Source organism: Megalops cyprinoides, chromosome 10 (genome assembly GCF_013368585.1).
Source record: "Megalops cyprinoides isolate fMegCyp1 chromosome 10, fMegCyp1.pri, whole genome shotgun sequence".
Classification (NCBI taxonomy): domain Eukaryota; kingdom Metazoa; phylum Chordata; class Actinopteri; order Elopiformes; family Megalopidae; genus Megalops; species Megalops cyprinoides.
Genome location: NC_050592.1, coordinates 5,397,836 through 5,414,689, shown reverse-complemented (window position 1 = coordinate 5,414,689; position 16,854 = coordinate 5,397,836). Strand labels below are relative to the sequence as shown.

At 49.2% G+C, this 16,854-nt stretch overlaps 1 protein-coding gene across 1 annotated transcript; it reads right to left on the bottom strand.

Annotated features, from left to right (window-relative positions):
• Nucleotides 1–3,497: 3,497 nt before the first annotated feature.
• Nucleotides 3,498–16,834, bottom strand: cep85 (centrosomal protein 85). Its single transcript, XM_036539894.1, has 14 exons — nt 16,708–16,834; nt 16,495–16,564; nt 16,207–16,338; nt 12,628–13,406; nt 11,156–11,286; nt 9,945–10,065; nt 9,029–9,214; nt 7,839–7,991; nt 7,332–7,486; nt 6,188–6,305; nt 5,878–5,928; nt 5,474–5,581; nt 4,533–4,758; nt 3,498–3,662 (listed from the first exon to the last, which is right to left on the bottom strand). The coding sequence occupies exons 1-14, from the start codon at nt 16,756–16,758 to the stop codon at nt 3,499–3,501; spliced, it is 2,445 nt and encodes an 814-aa protein (XP_036395787.1). The 5' UTR covers nt 16,759–16,834; the 3' UTR covers nt 3,498.
• Nucleotides 16,835–16,854: the final 20 nt, after the last annotated feature.

Sequence of the window (16,854 nt, the reverse complement as noted above, 5' to 3'; positions counted from 1 at the left end):
CGTAGAATGAGTAAATCTCCTGTTCCTCATTATACGCAGAAGAATCGGATTAAGACTTATCTGACGGAACATACAGATGGCGGTATTGAAATCCCATATTGAAGCTATAACGGTCAATTAACGGTAAACGAGTATAAATTTAAAGTATACATCAGTTTTGGTTTGCTGTTCACACATTTCAGACTTCATGTGCCAGTACGTTATACCAGTTTCACAGGCCATGAAATCAAAGGGAAATGATAAAAAAATGATTGCAGAAGACCAACATCCAGGCAAAGTTATTGAAAACAAACTTTATTTCTAAAAATACAAATTCCGTTTAAGACCAAAAATAATACATCTTCTGAATATAAACATTTTGGATTTTTGCAAGACGTTGGTATGAAGTACAGGGCTGGTTTGTTGGCTCCGTGCTGTCAGACGCTTACCCGAAACCTTACAATCGACAGTTCAACACACGTCTATAGGCATTTAGACACTTTTTGCCTCACAACGGTTTTAGATCACAGAGCAGCTTCCCCGACTGCCTTCCCAACAATACAAAAATATTGCTACCTCAATGCATTTTCCTTTATTCACACTTAAAAACAAACAACATACTGAAATGTGTTACTAATGCAAGTATGGCATTACTTTAAATATGTAATAAAATGTTAGGGTCTTATTTTTAATGTAGTTTTAGATACCAGTAGTAATTCTGCTGGGCTGCAAAATATTAAAATATCATCTCGGCACAGTTCCGGCATTGATAGAAAAGCGTTGAAGGTTCAAGCTCAAAAAGCGTACGCAAATCAGCCCTACACATTTTGCATGTACAAATTATTACTTGAAATGTTTGACTCATAACCAAAAACCCTGTGTAGGTGCCCATCTGGGCAGTGCAAAAAGTCATTTCCTCATGATGTAGTCTTTTTTCCCCCCTAAGAAAACAACCAAATGAATCATGGTGATATATGCTGTGAAATGCTACCACAACAAGTTCTTTGATGTTTGAAGCTAGAATTCGAGGAAAGCATCACCAAAAATGGCAAAGCATTTGTTTAGGGCTGACCTAGAGCAGATCATGTGAACTCCAGTATGTCTGCTTAGAACCCTCAGAAAAATCGGGAACTGTACCCACATCAGTTTTCCTACAGTAAATTTACCAAACCAGTGCATAAAAATCCTTTTTGTGTACTTTGAGTTGAAACTACAGTACAATCTTAGTGTTTTTTGCATAAATCTGGACACCTGAAATAATTTCATTCCCTGCATAATCATCACATGTATACCAAAGAAACTGTTTTTTTAAGAGTAGGCCTGATAACACAAGTCGTCTTACACCCAGACTTTTTATTTAAATATTAACAATTAATAGAAGCAGATGAGGTTAACTTGCACCCGCAGCAATGGAACATTAAAAAATACAGTCCACTCTGATGAAAAACCCCAACCTTGATGCAAAGCCCTTCTACAGTCTGCGAGGGGAAAAAAAAAATAAACTCGTTTCTATGCCGGTGGATGTTAACAGGGCTAAATTTGGTCCCTCATTGGAATCCTGGCTTTCCTTTCATTGTGAAACTGCAGTGCGGGACGGGGGGGAAAAAGGCCAGATGTGGGGCTAGAGTGCTGAACCAGAGACTGCCACTGACACATGACTACAATGTTTTAGCAATGTTGTTCAAACGTTGTGTTACTTGGCGGGGTAGTGGCTGAGGGGTTCTGTGCCTGCTTATAGCACTGAGGAATCCACCAGCAAGTTTATAAGAGATTTACATATAAGCATCGTGGGTAAGCCTGTTTGCTTAGGCTTCCAGGCTACAGACACCTGGTACTGTGAAAGCCAGTATAACATTTTCAGGACACTGCCATTTTCAGCACGTCACCGTAAGATTGCTGTAACTTGATTAAGGTTGCTACAATGTCACCGCGACGTGTGAGGAACATGTGTTGGGTCAAACTGGAATGTCTCGGGTGAAGGCAGCTCAATCTGACAAAAGCGAGCTGGATTTTTTTCTTCTCCAGCCATTTTCTAGGTTACATTAATATCAAGCCAGTCACAATGAGTAAGATCACTCCCTGGGTAACACATCTTTTTCCAACATTGCTATAAGACTGTAGCCACAGGTCCAATCTACTAGAAGCGTTGTGAGCGCACTGAGTGATGTCAATGGCGTGGGTTTGCTGGGTTATCAGTAGTGACAGCCTCCTGCTTTCCTGCATCTCGAGGTGACACACGCCCCTCGAACCCTGACCCAGGCAAAAGCAGCTTACCCACAGGAACCTGTACAGCAGCACACAGCCCTGCTCAGGTGAGGTCTTGGGTGCTGTCTGCTCACCTGCTCGGTGCTACAGACAGGCAATTATTGCTATTGGTTTCCAAGCCTTGTGCTTCTCAGCACCATGGCATGATAAAGCCCCTCCTATTAGCAGAAGAGGGGGTTAGAATTTTCTTGAAGGCATCCCGACAACAGGTACATGTAAGGGATCAGCTACAGTTTTACATTACTGGAATTAGTTCAAGTCATGATGGAACACATTTAACATATCAGTCCTAAATAACATGAAAAAAGGAGTTATTTGATTATCCTAATAGCTGCAAAGCAGTATGGGAAATCCTTGTTAAAATCTTAAAAAAAAAAGAAAGAGAAAGAGAAACATAAAACATTTTGACTGTACTGCTCTCTGCATTATACTAATGCTTAACTACAGACTAGATGTAGACGGACAAAAAGCAGTATGTCTTTAATCAGTGGAACAGTGAGTCAGAGGAAGTGGAAGTGTAAAATGATATGTGCTCCGGAGAGGCAAAGCCAGAAGTCAGCAAAATGTGTGAACTGACTGGACCAACCAAAATCCCAGCCACAGCGTAACATCTTCTCACCATTGCTTTGATTCAATGCTGTTTCATCCTGATACTGTTTAAAATATTACATGTATGTCATGAAAACACTGCACGTCAACTAGATCGCTCCTCCACTCCGCTTCAGTGATTAAAGCTACCGATTTACCATTAAAAATGGCAGGTTAGTAACCATTTATGAATTTGCAGCACTCCACAACAGATTTAAATATCTTCAGTTGATTGTCAACCACATCAAAATGTTCCCCAGATAAGGGAAGGTTCATTATAAACAGTGTAATGCAGTCTGTGACACACAAGATGGCGTCGATTTAAACGGAGGGAAGAGGGGGAGCAGGGGGACAAGGGGGTCGCTGTGCTGGGCAGATCCGAAAGGGATTCCAAACCAGCAGTCTACTCACAGGTACCTCCACAGGAAGCCCTCATTAAAGGGGTAAAAAGGTGCATTCCAAGCTGAGCCGGGTCAATGCCAGCAGGCATTCTGCTTGTTCCCTCCACACTCGTGCCATTAGCCCTCAGCGAGGTGAGAGTCTGTGGGGCTTTGAGAGTCCGCTGGCCCGGGTGTGGAGGCGCTCTGCAGGGGCGCTGGGTGCCCCCTCTCAACCCCCCCCCCCCCCCCCCACCCCCGGGCCCTACTCTCGGGCCCGCACCCCGGGTTACTGCGTGATGCAGTTGTCGCCCATGTCCTGCGCGTAGCGGTCCGACACGGTGGTGCGCAGCTCCTCCACGTCCCGCCGCAGCTGACGCACCTCCGACAGCTTCCTGTCCAGCGTCTCGGGGCTCTGCCAGTCCTCCTGCTGCTCCCCTCCGGCCAGCGGCGCTGCGAGAAGCAGAACACGCACCTCCGTCACCTCCCAGCACCTCCTCAATACACCCATACAGACTGGTCCGTCACCTCCCAGCACCTCCTCAACACACCCATACAGACTGGTCCGTCACCTCCCAGCACCTCCTCAACACACCCATACAGACTGGTCCGTCACCTCCCAGCACCTCCTCAACACACCCATACAGACTGGTCCGTCACCTCCCAGCACCTCCTCAACACACCCATACAGACTGGTCCGTCACCTCCCAGCACCTCCTCAACACACCCATACAGACTGGCAGCTATACAGCAGGAATGGCAGAACGGACTGCGTGTATTTCACAATGTGTTTTCATATTATATTACATTACTGCCATTTAGCAGATGCTCTTATCCAGGGCAACGTACATAGGTCACAGTTTTTACATGTTATCCATTTATACAGTTGGATATTTACTGAGGCAATTCTGAGTTAAGTATCTTGCCCAAGGGTACGACAGCAGCGCGCCAGCAGGGAATCGAACCAGCAACCTTTCAGTTACGAGCCCTGCTCCTTACCACTTTGCAACACTGCTGCTGCTGAGTTTAGCCTGGTTGCTTACCATAAAGAAACGATAAATGCATATCAACACATACAAGTCTCTCTGTGTGAATAACAGTGACTCAGCAAATAAGACGTTATGCCATATTTCTCATCAGTCTTAAAGGGAGACTGGAAAAGGACACTGCTGTCCCAGGGAGGGGGGTGGGGGGGGTTAGGTGTAGTGTTTCACAGGTCAGCAGGTCAGATGTGTGGGTGACATTACTGGGTCAGAGCGGGAGGTGATTTGTGTGGCAGGTCAGTGGGTGGGCGTGGGGTCGCGAGCTGAGAGGGGCCCTTACAGGTGATGCCGAGCAGCAGGGAGAGGTTGGGGTCACGGCCCTGGGCGCGCTGCGTCAGGACGTTGCAGAGCGAGCGCAGGTCGGATAGGCAGGCGGCCATCTCGCCGTGCAGGCGCTGGGTGAGCTGGGCCCCCGCCGGCGCGGGCGGCGCCCCCCGGCCCGAATCGCCCAGCCGCTCTTGCAGCGTCAGGTTCTGCTCCATCAGCTCCTGGTTCTGAGCGGAGAGCTGCCACACACCCACACACCCAAAAACGCACACACACACCCAAAAACGCACACACACACACACACAGCCAGTCAGGGACTCAACTTCAAGCCTGTTCTACCACCACTGCAACACATATCTGCACAACCAGCACGCAGAAACTGTGAATTTTATATGTGTATTTTACAAATCGTCCCCCAAAACTGTCTGTTCATTGTTTAATTGTTAATTCTTTAAGGATGTTGCCCTTAAATGTTCAACCTCGTCAGTAACTGAGCTCATTTCATGTCAAATACACCTAACCAGTTAACTATTGCATTTTTACTTGTCTGTTTGTAATCGTCTGTCTGTGAAAGCCAGCAACTGATTAACGAGCATCACCTGTCTAATCAAGCTTGTTAAACACAATTGTGAAGCCGCAATGCCAGCAGACCGAGTTGGTTTGGCTGTGGATTTCTAAAATTATTTTTTGAGTCTAAACTACTGCATATTTACTTGATATCTATTCACAAACAGGTCATTTCAGGAGCAATAAGGAATAAAGGAATTCCCTCTGAGGCCTAGGAACAATCGTGATCTGTAAACCCAACACACGCTGTAACAGCAGTATTTCAGCAGGAGCACAGCCATTCCAGGCTTTCTCTGGAATGAAGGGTGTGACCGTTGAATGGGGGGGGGGGGGGGTGTGCCTGCTAAATAAACTGAATAAAATCTTGAGTGCGCTAAACCCACTGACCTCCTTCATAGCACCGCGCAGCTGCAGAAGACCCTTCTCCTTCCCAGAAAGCTCCTCTCTCAAAGCCTGACTGCTGCCCTCCTCCTGTAGAGCCTGCTCTTCCAGCACCTACACACACACGCGCACACACACACACACACACACAGTCATTAACACTACATATTGCTGAGGAACTCTGGTTTTCCCAATGCTACCAGTTACAGCACAACATCCATTCAAAGCCACGGTTAAATAGACATGAACTGGGTGGCTGGGTATCAAATCTTTCTTAATTAAATCAGAAACTGAAGGAAGATCAGACATTCATTTACATGAAAATTTAGGACACCGACTTAGAGAAATTAGACTCCAACAAGTATATCAGGGAGAGCCGAAGTGCATCTCACCAAAAGAAAATCACCTACCCTAATCTGTGACTTCAGCTGCTCCATCATCCTCTGCTGCTTCTCAATAACCTAAAAAACAGAAGTTCCACATTGCACTTTGGAGTCTCATCTCAAGTAGGTGAAAGGGGGGGGCGCTGAGCTGTGTTTTACACACAGGAGATGTTTATCTTCTCTGGTTTTCCAGGTTAATAACAGCAGCGCTTAAATCCTACCTGAAAACAGGCTCAGCATACAGGCACAGCTCGGAGAATGCACTTTGGCCATTTGATCACTGTGTTCAAACATAGTAGCTGTGGGCGCGGGGTCGGACCCCGTGGTGAGCACGCACCTTTTTGAGCCTCTGGAGCTCTTCCCTCAGAGCGGCGTTCTCCCCCCGAAGTTTCTCCATGTCCACAGAGGGCAGCCTGGCCCCATCAGCAAGCCCCTCTTGCACCCTCTCCTGCAGGCTGTTACACACACACACACAGTGAGCTAAGAGTACACATACACATATACACACACACAGCTAAAAGTATACACATACCCTCTCCTCCAGGCTAATACACACACAGTGAACTATGAGTATATATACACACACACACACACACACCCGCTCCAGGAGACTAATGCAGAGAGACACAGCCCAAGCTCACAGTATGTAAACAAACACTCTTCAGTGTTAGCTTGGCTGCTGAGAGTAATTCATAATGTAATTAAGATTACTTTTTAGCAAAGTCTAAGTAACAACACTGATGTTACTGACAGTCGAGATATTAAACATCCAGAAATGTATTCTGAAAACTGCTAGGCTTTCTCCCATTAACTGCTTTTCAAATTATAATTTATATAGCAAATTTGCTATACAGCATATCTTAGCATAAATGGTTTAAATGATCCATGTCTCTATTCAAATTTCATGTGTGTGTAAATAAGCCTGACCTTTAATGCACCATGAAATGCTACTGTAGATGCCTTAGGCAGCCATTAGAAGCAAAAAACCCACAGAGACAGTCAGTTTCCCCACAGATGCCTTCCCGCGAGGCGCTGACTCAGAGCCCAGCAGGTTACTCATTCCCACATGAGCCAGACAGACAGAGAAAAGGCATGTCACGGGTTGCCCTGTGTGCAGATGGCAGACAGATCCACCGAAAGCGGGGGGGAGGGCTGACTGCCCTCCCTTCCAATCCAGCGTTCGGATGCCAGACGTTGCTGGGAGCCCGAAGGCAGGGAGGCTTTCATGGCCGGGGGTGGAGTACTGGTTTTGCGAGGCCCAGCTACACCATGCGTGTGCATTCCTTTCAGAGATCAGGGTGTGGCTACACAGACAAGCTTTCAACTGATAACTTGCCGCAACTGTCTGGAGAGCAAAGACCCTAGATGCCCTCTGCCCACATTAGCATGTGTGTGTTGGTGTCAGCTCAGTGCTGGGCTTCGTGTGTGTGTGTGTGTGTGTGTGTGTGTGTGTGTGTGTGTGTGTGTGTGCGCGCGCGCACCTGGTGACGGTGGACAGCAGGTCCCTCTCTCTCTGCCTCTGCTCCTCCAGCTGGGCCTCCCTCTCCCGTGTGGCCGCCCTAGTCTCTCCCAGCCGGGCCTCCAGCTCACTCACGCTCTCCTGCAGCTGCTTGGCCTTCTCCTCCGCCTGCTCCAGCTAGCACACACAGGCACGGCACACACACAGGCAAGCGTTACTACACTGGAAGGCATGTGGTGGCGCCAAACTGCAATCACAAGGAACAGTATCAGTAGCATCAGTGCATTAAAGGAGCACTGTAAAATTTCATTCAGCCACATTTAAACCATATTGCTAACTTGCAGTGGACAGGACAGAAGCTATACTGACAGGATTTAACGGTGTATGATTAATTGTCTTTGTCTACAAAAACATAAGGCATAGAACTTCAGCTTCACTTATTTAAGCTGCAGTGTGATACTGCAGTATATGGGGTGTCAGAGTGGAGCAGAGCCAAACGTGAGCAGCAGCGCCCCCTGCTGGAACAGACCTGCTTGCTCTGGCTCTGGTAGTCCTCCATGGTGGGCAGGTCGGCCAGGTAGCGCTCCAGCGTCTCGATGCGCTGCTGCCGCTCCCTGCTCTGCTCGCTCTCCTTCTGGCACTTCTTCTTCAGGCTGTTAATGTGTTTGTCCCGGCTGCGGATCTGTGTGGACGCGCGGGCACGCGCACGCACACGCACGCACACACACACAGGCACACACACAGGCGCACGCACACACGCACACGGGCACACACACACACGCACACGGGCACACACACACGCGGGCACACACACACGCGGGCACACACACACGCGGGCACAGAAACAGAGGGGGGGAGAGGAGGAAGGTGTCACATGGCTGTCAGATACACTTGTCTTTCACTTACGTGACTGACGTTTTGGAGGGAATTCTGGTTTGCATCAGCAACTCCCCAGAGACTGTGAGAAACTGAATGGAGAGTGCCAGGAGTTCATGGAGACTGAAGCAAGCAGTGCCTGACAGTCTCACAGCAGTGGGCGGTCCACGGCCTGCACGCCACAGTGAGTCTCACAAAGTCTACAGTTTGATACGTTAACTATCTATTCTGTCATAAACCTGTCATAAACTCCAACAATGTTTTAAATCTGGTCAGCTGAGAGGTATAACAGAAAAAAGCTAGATAACGACAGTTACATAACTCAGTCCTGACAAAAAAAGCAAACAAATACATTTTCACCTCATTTTAATTCACCGAAACCTTCCAATTCTAGGTTACCAGGCTCAATCAAGAAGTGTATACAGAATACAAGTCATATACACACCAGTGGTCAGTCACTGACTTGTAAGCAGTACAACGTAACAAGGACTGCATAGATTGCAGGAAGCATAGAAAGTTGACACAGGTTGCTATAAAATCTGCCAATTAAACTACAAATTCCAGGACACTCCAGGGCTGCCCACAGCAAAGATTCTCTATTCACTGACAGACAGTCAGCTCAGTGCACTTCTGTCCATGCCATTGTTGAAGCTAAAACTCTTGTTATGAACGTGCCTGAAGGGGCGTGGTGTAAAACAGAACATCCACAGTTGGCACAGAAGCACAGGAACCTGTTACCAACCAGAGCCTCCTAGGAGGAGTGAATGCATGAGCTCCGTATCTGGTCACTGAGGAATATCTGTGCCTGCGGCTGGACACATGCGACTCCCTGTCCTGCCTCACCCTCTCTTCCTGCTTCTTCAGCTCCTCCGAGTGCTTCTGGCTGGCCTCCTGCAGCGCCTCCTTCAGCCTCTGCACCTCCGTCTCCTCCACCGCCAGCCTGCGCTCCGACTCCGCCTTCTCCTTGGCAAAGCTGTCGGTGCGCTCGGCGAACTGCGCCCGCAGGAAGGTGTTCTCCCGCTGGGCCTCCTGCAGGAGAGGGGATGGGGGTCGGGGGTCAGGGGTCAGGGGTCAGGTCACGAGAGCAACGCGCCTCCCGATGCATCTCTCTCAGGGCTCGCATCACAATCAAGTATGTATTTCCTATTTTTCAACGGCATTTTAAACATATACATTTTCAGCACACCGACTTTGCTAGACTTGGTAGCAAATGGCATTGGGCTAGTAAGCTAGAAGGTAGACATTTGCTTGCAGTAATGTCATTTATTACAGTTTTGGGCAATGTTCCATGATTTTTTTATGACCTTCCCACAGGAAAATATTTTCAAGAATTTTATATGACCATGGGAATCCTGCTCTCCAGTGGTCAAGTCTTTTTAATCTCAAATTCAGTAACATTCAAAATGCATTAATTCCACACAACCCGGTTTACCTCAACAAACTCCAAAGCTTACAAACAGCCAAACAGCCATCCCCAGCTACTGAAAGGCCCATTTTGCCAAACGTTTGTTGATGAAGACAGAAATGTCACAAACTCTGGCCCACTTTCTAATTAAAAACTACCCCAGTACTGCTGCTGGCTTTCAGTGGACATTACAGTGACAGTATAATCAAAAGCTCCTAGGTGGCAAATAGTGCTTCCAGCACGGATGAAACTTCTTCCAGGCAGGACCCAGCATTTCCCCTGTATGAATCTGTATGAATGAATCTCTGTAAGTGGGCGTGTTCCCCCTGCCGTGCGCGGGAGTGTGAGCCTCACCTGCAGTCTCAGCAGACACACGTCCGTGTAGGGGGGGCCGCCCCGGCCCAGGAGGGCCCCGTGCACCTGCAGCTCGCTCTCATGCAGCCTCTGCTCCAGCTGCGACATCTGCTGCCTCTGCCTGCAGTCAGACACGCATACACAGCATCATCAGCAACACTGTGAATCTGCAGATGCTGCCTCTGCCTGCAGTCAGACACGCATACACAGCATCATCAGCAACACTGTGAATCTGCAGATGCTGCCTCTGCCTGCAGTCACACACGCATACACAGCATCATCAGCAACACTGTGAATCTGCAGATGCTGCCTCTGCCTGCAGTCACACACGCATACACAGCATCATCAGCAACACTGTGAATCTGCAGATGCTGCTTCTGCCTGCAGTCAGACACGCATACACAGCATCATCAGCAACACTGTGAATCTGCAGATGCTGCCTCTGCCTGCAGTCACACACGCATACACAGCATCATCAGCAACACTGTGAATCTGCAGATGCTGCCTCTGCCTGCAGTCACACACGCATACACAGCATCATCAGCAACACTGTGAATCTGCAGATGCTGCCTCTGCCTGCAGTCACACACGCATACACAGCATCATCAGCAACACTGTGAATCTGCAGATGCTGCCTCTGCCTGCAGTCACACACACATACACAGCATCATCAGCAACACTGTGAATCTGCAGATGCTGCCTCTGCCTGCAGTCACACACGCATACACAGCATCATCAGCAACACTGTGAATCTGCAGATGCTGCCTCTGGCTGCAGTCACACACGCATACACAGCATCATCAGCAACACTGTGAATCTGCAGATGCTGCCTCTGCCTGCAGTCACACACGCATACACAGCATCATCAGCAACACTGTGAATCTGCAGATGCTGCCTCTGCCTGCAGTCACACACGCATACACAGCATCATCAGCAACACTGTGAATCTGCAGATGCTGCCTCTGCCTGCAGTCACACACGCATACACAGCATCAGCAACACTGTGAATCTGCAGATGCTGCCTCTGCCTGCAGTCAGACACGCATACACAGCATCATCAGCAACACTGTGAATCTGCAGATGCTGCTTCTGACTGCGCAGTCACATATGCATACACAACAACATAATCAGCAACACTGTGAATCTGCCCCCCCCCCCCCCCCCACTCCACATGCTGCTGAGGGCCCCCCCCCCCACCGCTGTCCACCTACCTCTCGATGATGAGCTCCTTCTCCTTCAGCAGGCTCTCGCTGGCCTTGACCACGGCGTCCCAGGCGTTGCCATCCGTGTGCAGAGAGGAGGGATACAGGGAGGAGTACTGCCCAGAGCCTGCGGTCAGGAGCTGGACACAGACAGGGACTGTTGGGCCGTGCAGACAGACAAGCCACAGCATAGCGGGCGGCAGTGTAGCGTAGCGGTAAGGAGCAGGGCCCATAACCAAAAGGTTGCTGGTTCAATTCCCCGCTGGGCCATTTTATAATCGCCTCAGTAAATATACAGCCACATAAATGGATAGCATGGAAAAACTGTAACCTATGTGAGTTGCTCTGAATAAGGGTGCCTGCTAAATGACAGCAACGCAATGTAATACTGCCTAATACAGCTAGATACTTACTGCTGAACCGTATTCAACACAGCTCCCTCTCCAACAGCCACCTAAACCACTCAGGCAAGGCGTCCCAAAGCAGACAGCATACTAAGCCATGGTCATTTTTAAATAGAGAATTATACATATGCTAGTGACCTGGATAACACCGGGTACTCTCACATTTCTGCACCACACTTTGACTGTGTGATCCTCTCGCTTTCACACTGCAGAGCCATGCACCAGGAACCTTCACTGGCCCAACAATATCACCTCCAGGCCCTTACATTTCAGACAGAACCTTCCAGAACCTCCCCCACTACCGGCCAAAAGCAGCTCTCCACAGTAAGTCTACAGTCACTGCAGAGGCTAACATTTCAGACAGTGCCAACATGCACCATCAACTTAAATCGTTTGTAGTTATAAGTCAACTTAAGAAATGTCAACACTGAAAAACAAGAGGAAGCGTTTTGACTGTTAGGGAATCATTAGTTCCTCTAACTTCAGTAAGCTGGGTACAGCTACTACACATATTTGTTTTGGCCATGATACAGAATAGAGCTTGAGCTCTGGTTTGAAGCTGTAACCAGGCCATGCCTGCTCGTCTACCTCCTAACGGTGGTTGTTAAGTTCAACTCTTATTCAACTTACTCTTATTGTTACTGAATACATGTAAAGGTCAGTTACTTCACATACACCATGTAGGTTTACATGCTGTACATCACTGACAAGGATCATGGAAATCCACATCGTATCAAAAAAGAAGAAACCAGTTCTTTAATTTCACTTTATTAACAAATCTGACACAAAATTCTGTCCCTGAAGTGTCACAATGTCAGTAAAAAAAACAGCTATGCACCACCTAATAAACTCACATCCTTCAGATCCATTCTACACTACAACCTGCAGAAGATGCTCACCAGCATCTGCAGAACACACACCCTCAACTACAGAACACACACTCACCTGTATCTACAGAACACACACCCTCACCTACAGAACACACCCTCACCTGTAGGACACACACTCACCTGTATCTGCAGAACACACCCTCACCTGTAGGACACACACCCTCACCTGTAGGACACACACCCTCACCTGCATTTGCTCCACCTGCAGCCGCAGGCTCTCCAGCTGCTTCTGCTGCTGCTGCCAGCTGGCCAGGTCGCAGGGGCGCTCCAGCGGCCGCGGCTCGTACCCCTTGGCTCCGGGCTGCTCCCTCAGCCACGCATGGGTCTGCAGGGTATGGGGGGTGCTGAAGCCAGCGCCCCCAATGTGGGCCGGGGGGAAGGCGGTCCTGGGCCCGTACGGGTCAGACGCGCCGGGGACAGCCAGCTTGGCCTCTGGGAGGGCCTTGTAGGCCGGATCCAGGGAGCCCCGCGGCACCTCGTTCCCGGGCTCGGGGGTGTCCCCCAGGCCGCTCATCTGCAGGCGGAAGCGGGGGTCAGGGCAGAAGGTGCCCAGCAGGGCCGACTGGTTGAGGGTGGGCTCCACGGCGGGCATCTCGAACCTCTGGCCCTCGCCCAGGCGCGAGTGCTCGCCGGGGGGGAAGAGCGAGTGGTCCAGCCCGTTCACCAGGCTCCGGTAGCGGCTCAGGCAGTCCATCTTAGTGTAGGGGGCGTCCGCGTCCCCATGACCGTGCGCCTCCAGGTTGGGAGAGGAGGCCGATTTGGGGAGCGGGGAGGACTTGGAGCTGGAGGCGCTTGAGTCTCTGGAGCCTGAGGAGGCCTCGGCTGAAGCCTGAGGCTCGTCTGCTGCTCGTGGCTGGGGCTTGGGGGCCGGGGCACTGGCCGTGGAGGGCATGACATGGGCGGTGGGGATGGCAATCTGGCTTCGGATTGGCTGGAAGGAGGGGCTGCCGCTGGAACTGCAGAAATCTGGAGGGGCACAGAGGGGAGGACCATAAGCCCATCCTGCCGCTCAGAGCGATGAAAGGAGTTACTGCTTTCATTGGATACACGCCGACTGTAAAATGACCTTTTTATCCATTCACAGCTCAGACACTTTAGCCTCCCGCTCATTACCAACAACAGAGTATAACAATAACAACAGAGAATAACAACAGAGACCATTTCAGGGATCACTGGACTGAACTCACACAATGTATGTCCTCTGATTATTACTAAGAAACACCCTCATTTATACAAAACTCAGCCGAACAGCCCCAAAAGCTACTGCAAACGCATAAGCAAAGTCTAGTACCTGTAACTGCCAAACTGTAAACTCCAAAGCCAGCCCTACAAGGAATGACACCTCTGACCAAATTAGAGAGTGTCCACTCACCTGGCGCGTTCTAGCAGAGCAAGAAAGACAAAGGTATAGAGGTGGCATTACAGCCACCAGAGGGGAGGCGAACAGCGCGTTTTACGCTCAAGCAAGATTCCTGTGACACGGTTTCGTGAGAACGCACTCTGAAACTACACAAGCGATCCCCGCAGATTCTAGAACACAATTCCACGGCAGCGGACATGCTCCGGTGCCTGTGGGCTTGCGAGAGCACTGTTCCAGAGAATTACAGCCGAGAAAGGTGAGGCCGTGGCAGGCGTTAGATCCCTCTCCCACACTCCAGCGCGACCACACACACACACAGACACACACAGAAAGGTTAGGGATATTTATAGAGCGGTCTCGGGTTACGCAGTGCCTTGATCTGGACACCCTTTCATTTCGGCACCTGCCCCCCCCCCCCCCCCCTTTTCCTATCTCCCCCTTGTCAAGAAGGCGTGCGCAGCAGTCAAAAGCAGCCCTCCCAGAAACAAAAGTGGCACATACAGGTGAATACCCAAAATCCTAGATCACGCCCAGGAAAGCAGGCCAAAGTAGTCCAAAAACAATTAGCTACTGAACGCAAGAAAAAACAAAGGTTCAAAAGCTCCAGTAATCCGGTGAAGACTGGATTACTGGAAGGTGCTACCTGCATACATATCTGAGCCTCCCCTTAGGGGTGTACTTATTTGGTTAGCTCTCCTGTGAGTCATGGACAAGACCCAACAGCTCTTAGTTCATGCAAAAGGAGTAAAACTGACTTTACAGTATGGTGCCTCTTAAAGACATAACTACCACTTTGTTATCATGCAGACTAAACACACTTCAGTAAGGTAGCAGCAAATTCTTTATTAACACTGTGTTGAAAAATAAAAAAAGTAAGAAAAAAAAAAAAAAAAAGCTAGCACACCCTAGAAAAATTCTGAGGTAGCAAAAAAAGCACAAGCAGCTGTTGCTGGAGCAAAGTCATCCTCCAAAAAAGAGACTAAAGAGCTGAAAAAGGAAGACTGCAGCAGATTCCAGAAAGGTAGACAGGCTGTTTGACCAACGTTTGCTCACGGCCAGTCTGACAGTTTTTGCGTTCACCAGCATCAAGAGAAAGACAATCCGCACAATCCAGGCTTACTCTTGTGTCAGGGAGAATATGACTGTCATCCGCCACCCAGACAGTTTCTCTGTAAAACACTTTAACACTGAGGCAAGAAACACTGAAGAGCAGCTTCAGAAACTCACTTCTTGGACAAACATTCTCCAGAAATGGACTAAATGCATTGTGCTAGAGTAACTTTTACTTGAAAACAAATCCAACCAAGCTGTTCACCGAAAACAGACTACTTTACAACTGAATTAGAAACCTAAATTAAGTAATTATGTATTCATCCATTACAAACACAAACAGAGCAACAATGTCAAACAGCAGGAGCGCCTCCACCAAATAAACACGAGATGAATTCATAAATCAAAAGTAATACAGCGCCACATGCACACACCTGCCCGTCTCCCTGTGTAGAGACCGTTGCTATAGAACCTGGCCACCGTGGACCCTCCTGGGCGGCAGCTGAATGCCAAAGATTTCGGAGCAAGGGCGCGACCCCCGCCCCACATCCGGGAGGGCCCCCCTGTCACACAGACACGGCGGCGGCCGCACTCCTCCGAATGTTCACCTTCACTGGGCCTTCTTCGAATACCTCCCGATGGCCGACTTCAAGTTTCAGTTTCCAGTAATTAACTTCTCATTTCAGAGCGCCGGTACAGCTAATCTGTTAGCATTACTTGCTGAGGCGCTGTGAGCGTTCAGAGTTTCCATGCAGCCGTCCAGCTGGGCGCTCCCTTAACGAGCCGCGCTAATGGAAGTGAAACTATAGAGGGCATTCTTGGCTGGGAATATAATCCCTCTCCCCCCCGAAACCTCTTGGGTATCCCTGGATCATGACAACATCCCCTGCCTTATAAATACCCCGCAGAATTATCAGTCTGAAAACACCCGCCACAAACAGACTGCTCTGGCCTCCCACAGAAACAGTCTGTGGACAGCTAATGCTCTAGACGCTGTTAAATATACATCTAATTGAAAGTTAACAGCTTTTGATCTTTTCGTGTTTGGCTGCATGTAAGTTTCACGGTATCTCTTTAGTCCTTAAACAACTCGTATTTAGAATGGATACACTTCTCTTCTTTTGTACTGGATGTCACTCTGTATAAGAGTATCTGCTGAATGAATGTAATGTAACACCTATTTACATCCATTCTATATTCTGTGAGTGATCGCATGCAAGCTGGTGAAGTGCTTGCTGGGTTCACAGATAAAAGCGTCCTCCTCTCAGCGTATGAAATGCAAGCTGGATCCATGCAGGCTAAAGGTCTGTTGCACAACAACAGCACGCGTGTTTGTGTGCCGAGGTCAGAGCTCACCCTCTGTGCTGTCCGAGGGGGTGGTGCCAAGCCCCGTGTCACCGCTGTCCGATGTGCTCGGCCACCGCCCAAAGCGGCTCTGAAACTTCTCCGAAATGGCCGGGGTCTGCCAGTCCATGTCAGCTCGACAATCTGAAACCGAGGCCAGAAAGACACCCTGGGCATCAACACACACAAGATACACACCATACAACTTCTCTCAGATCGTCTGTAATGACAGTTGCACTGGTATTCTGTTAGTTTGTAATAACTCTTCTCTTCAATGCCCACACTGATTGGAAAGTTTACCTGACAGCTTGGCCTGCTGGGAGATCCAGTCGTGGTACTTCTGTGAGGTCGTCATTCGACTCACGGGAATCTACGAGTGAGAAACAGTCAACGCATCAGCAACAAGACCCCTCCCTGTAAAGAGCGGGGCACCAAACCTCCACACAAACAATGTCAAAAAAGGCCACAGAAGGCTCCACCTGTAAAAACCAGAGCATCTGCCCAGCCACTTACGAGAGCAGTGCAGGACCTGGGACACAGAAATTTCACCAGATCTATATCCATGGCACAGACTGCGAGCTCAGGTGTAGGAACTCCCCAGCTTCAATCCAGGGGAAAAAGCCCTGAACCACAACATCCGCAACAGACACAGAGGTAATA

Coding starts and splice junctions, on each gene's coding strand:
- cep85 (XM_036539894.1), bottom strand. CDS start 16,758: ATGGATATAGATCTGGTGAAATTTCTGTGTCCCAGGTCCTGCACTGCT. Junction 16,339..16,494: donor CCAGCAGGCCAAGCTGTCAG/GTAAACTTTCCA, acceptor CCTCGGTTTCAG/ATTGTCGAGCTGACATGGAC. Junction 5,582..5,877: donor AGCTGAAGTCACAGATTAGG/GTAGGTGATTTT, acceptor GTGTGTGTGTAG/GTGCTGGAAGAGCAGGCTCT.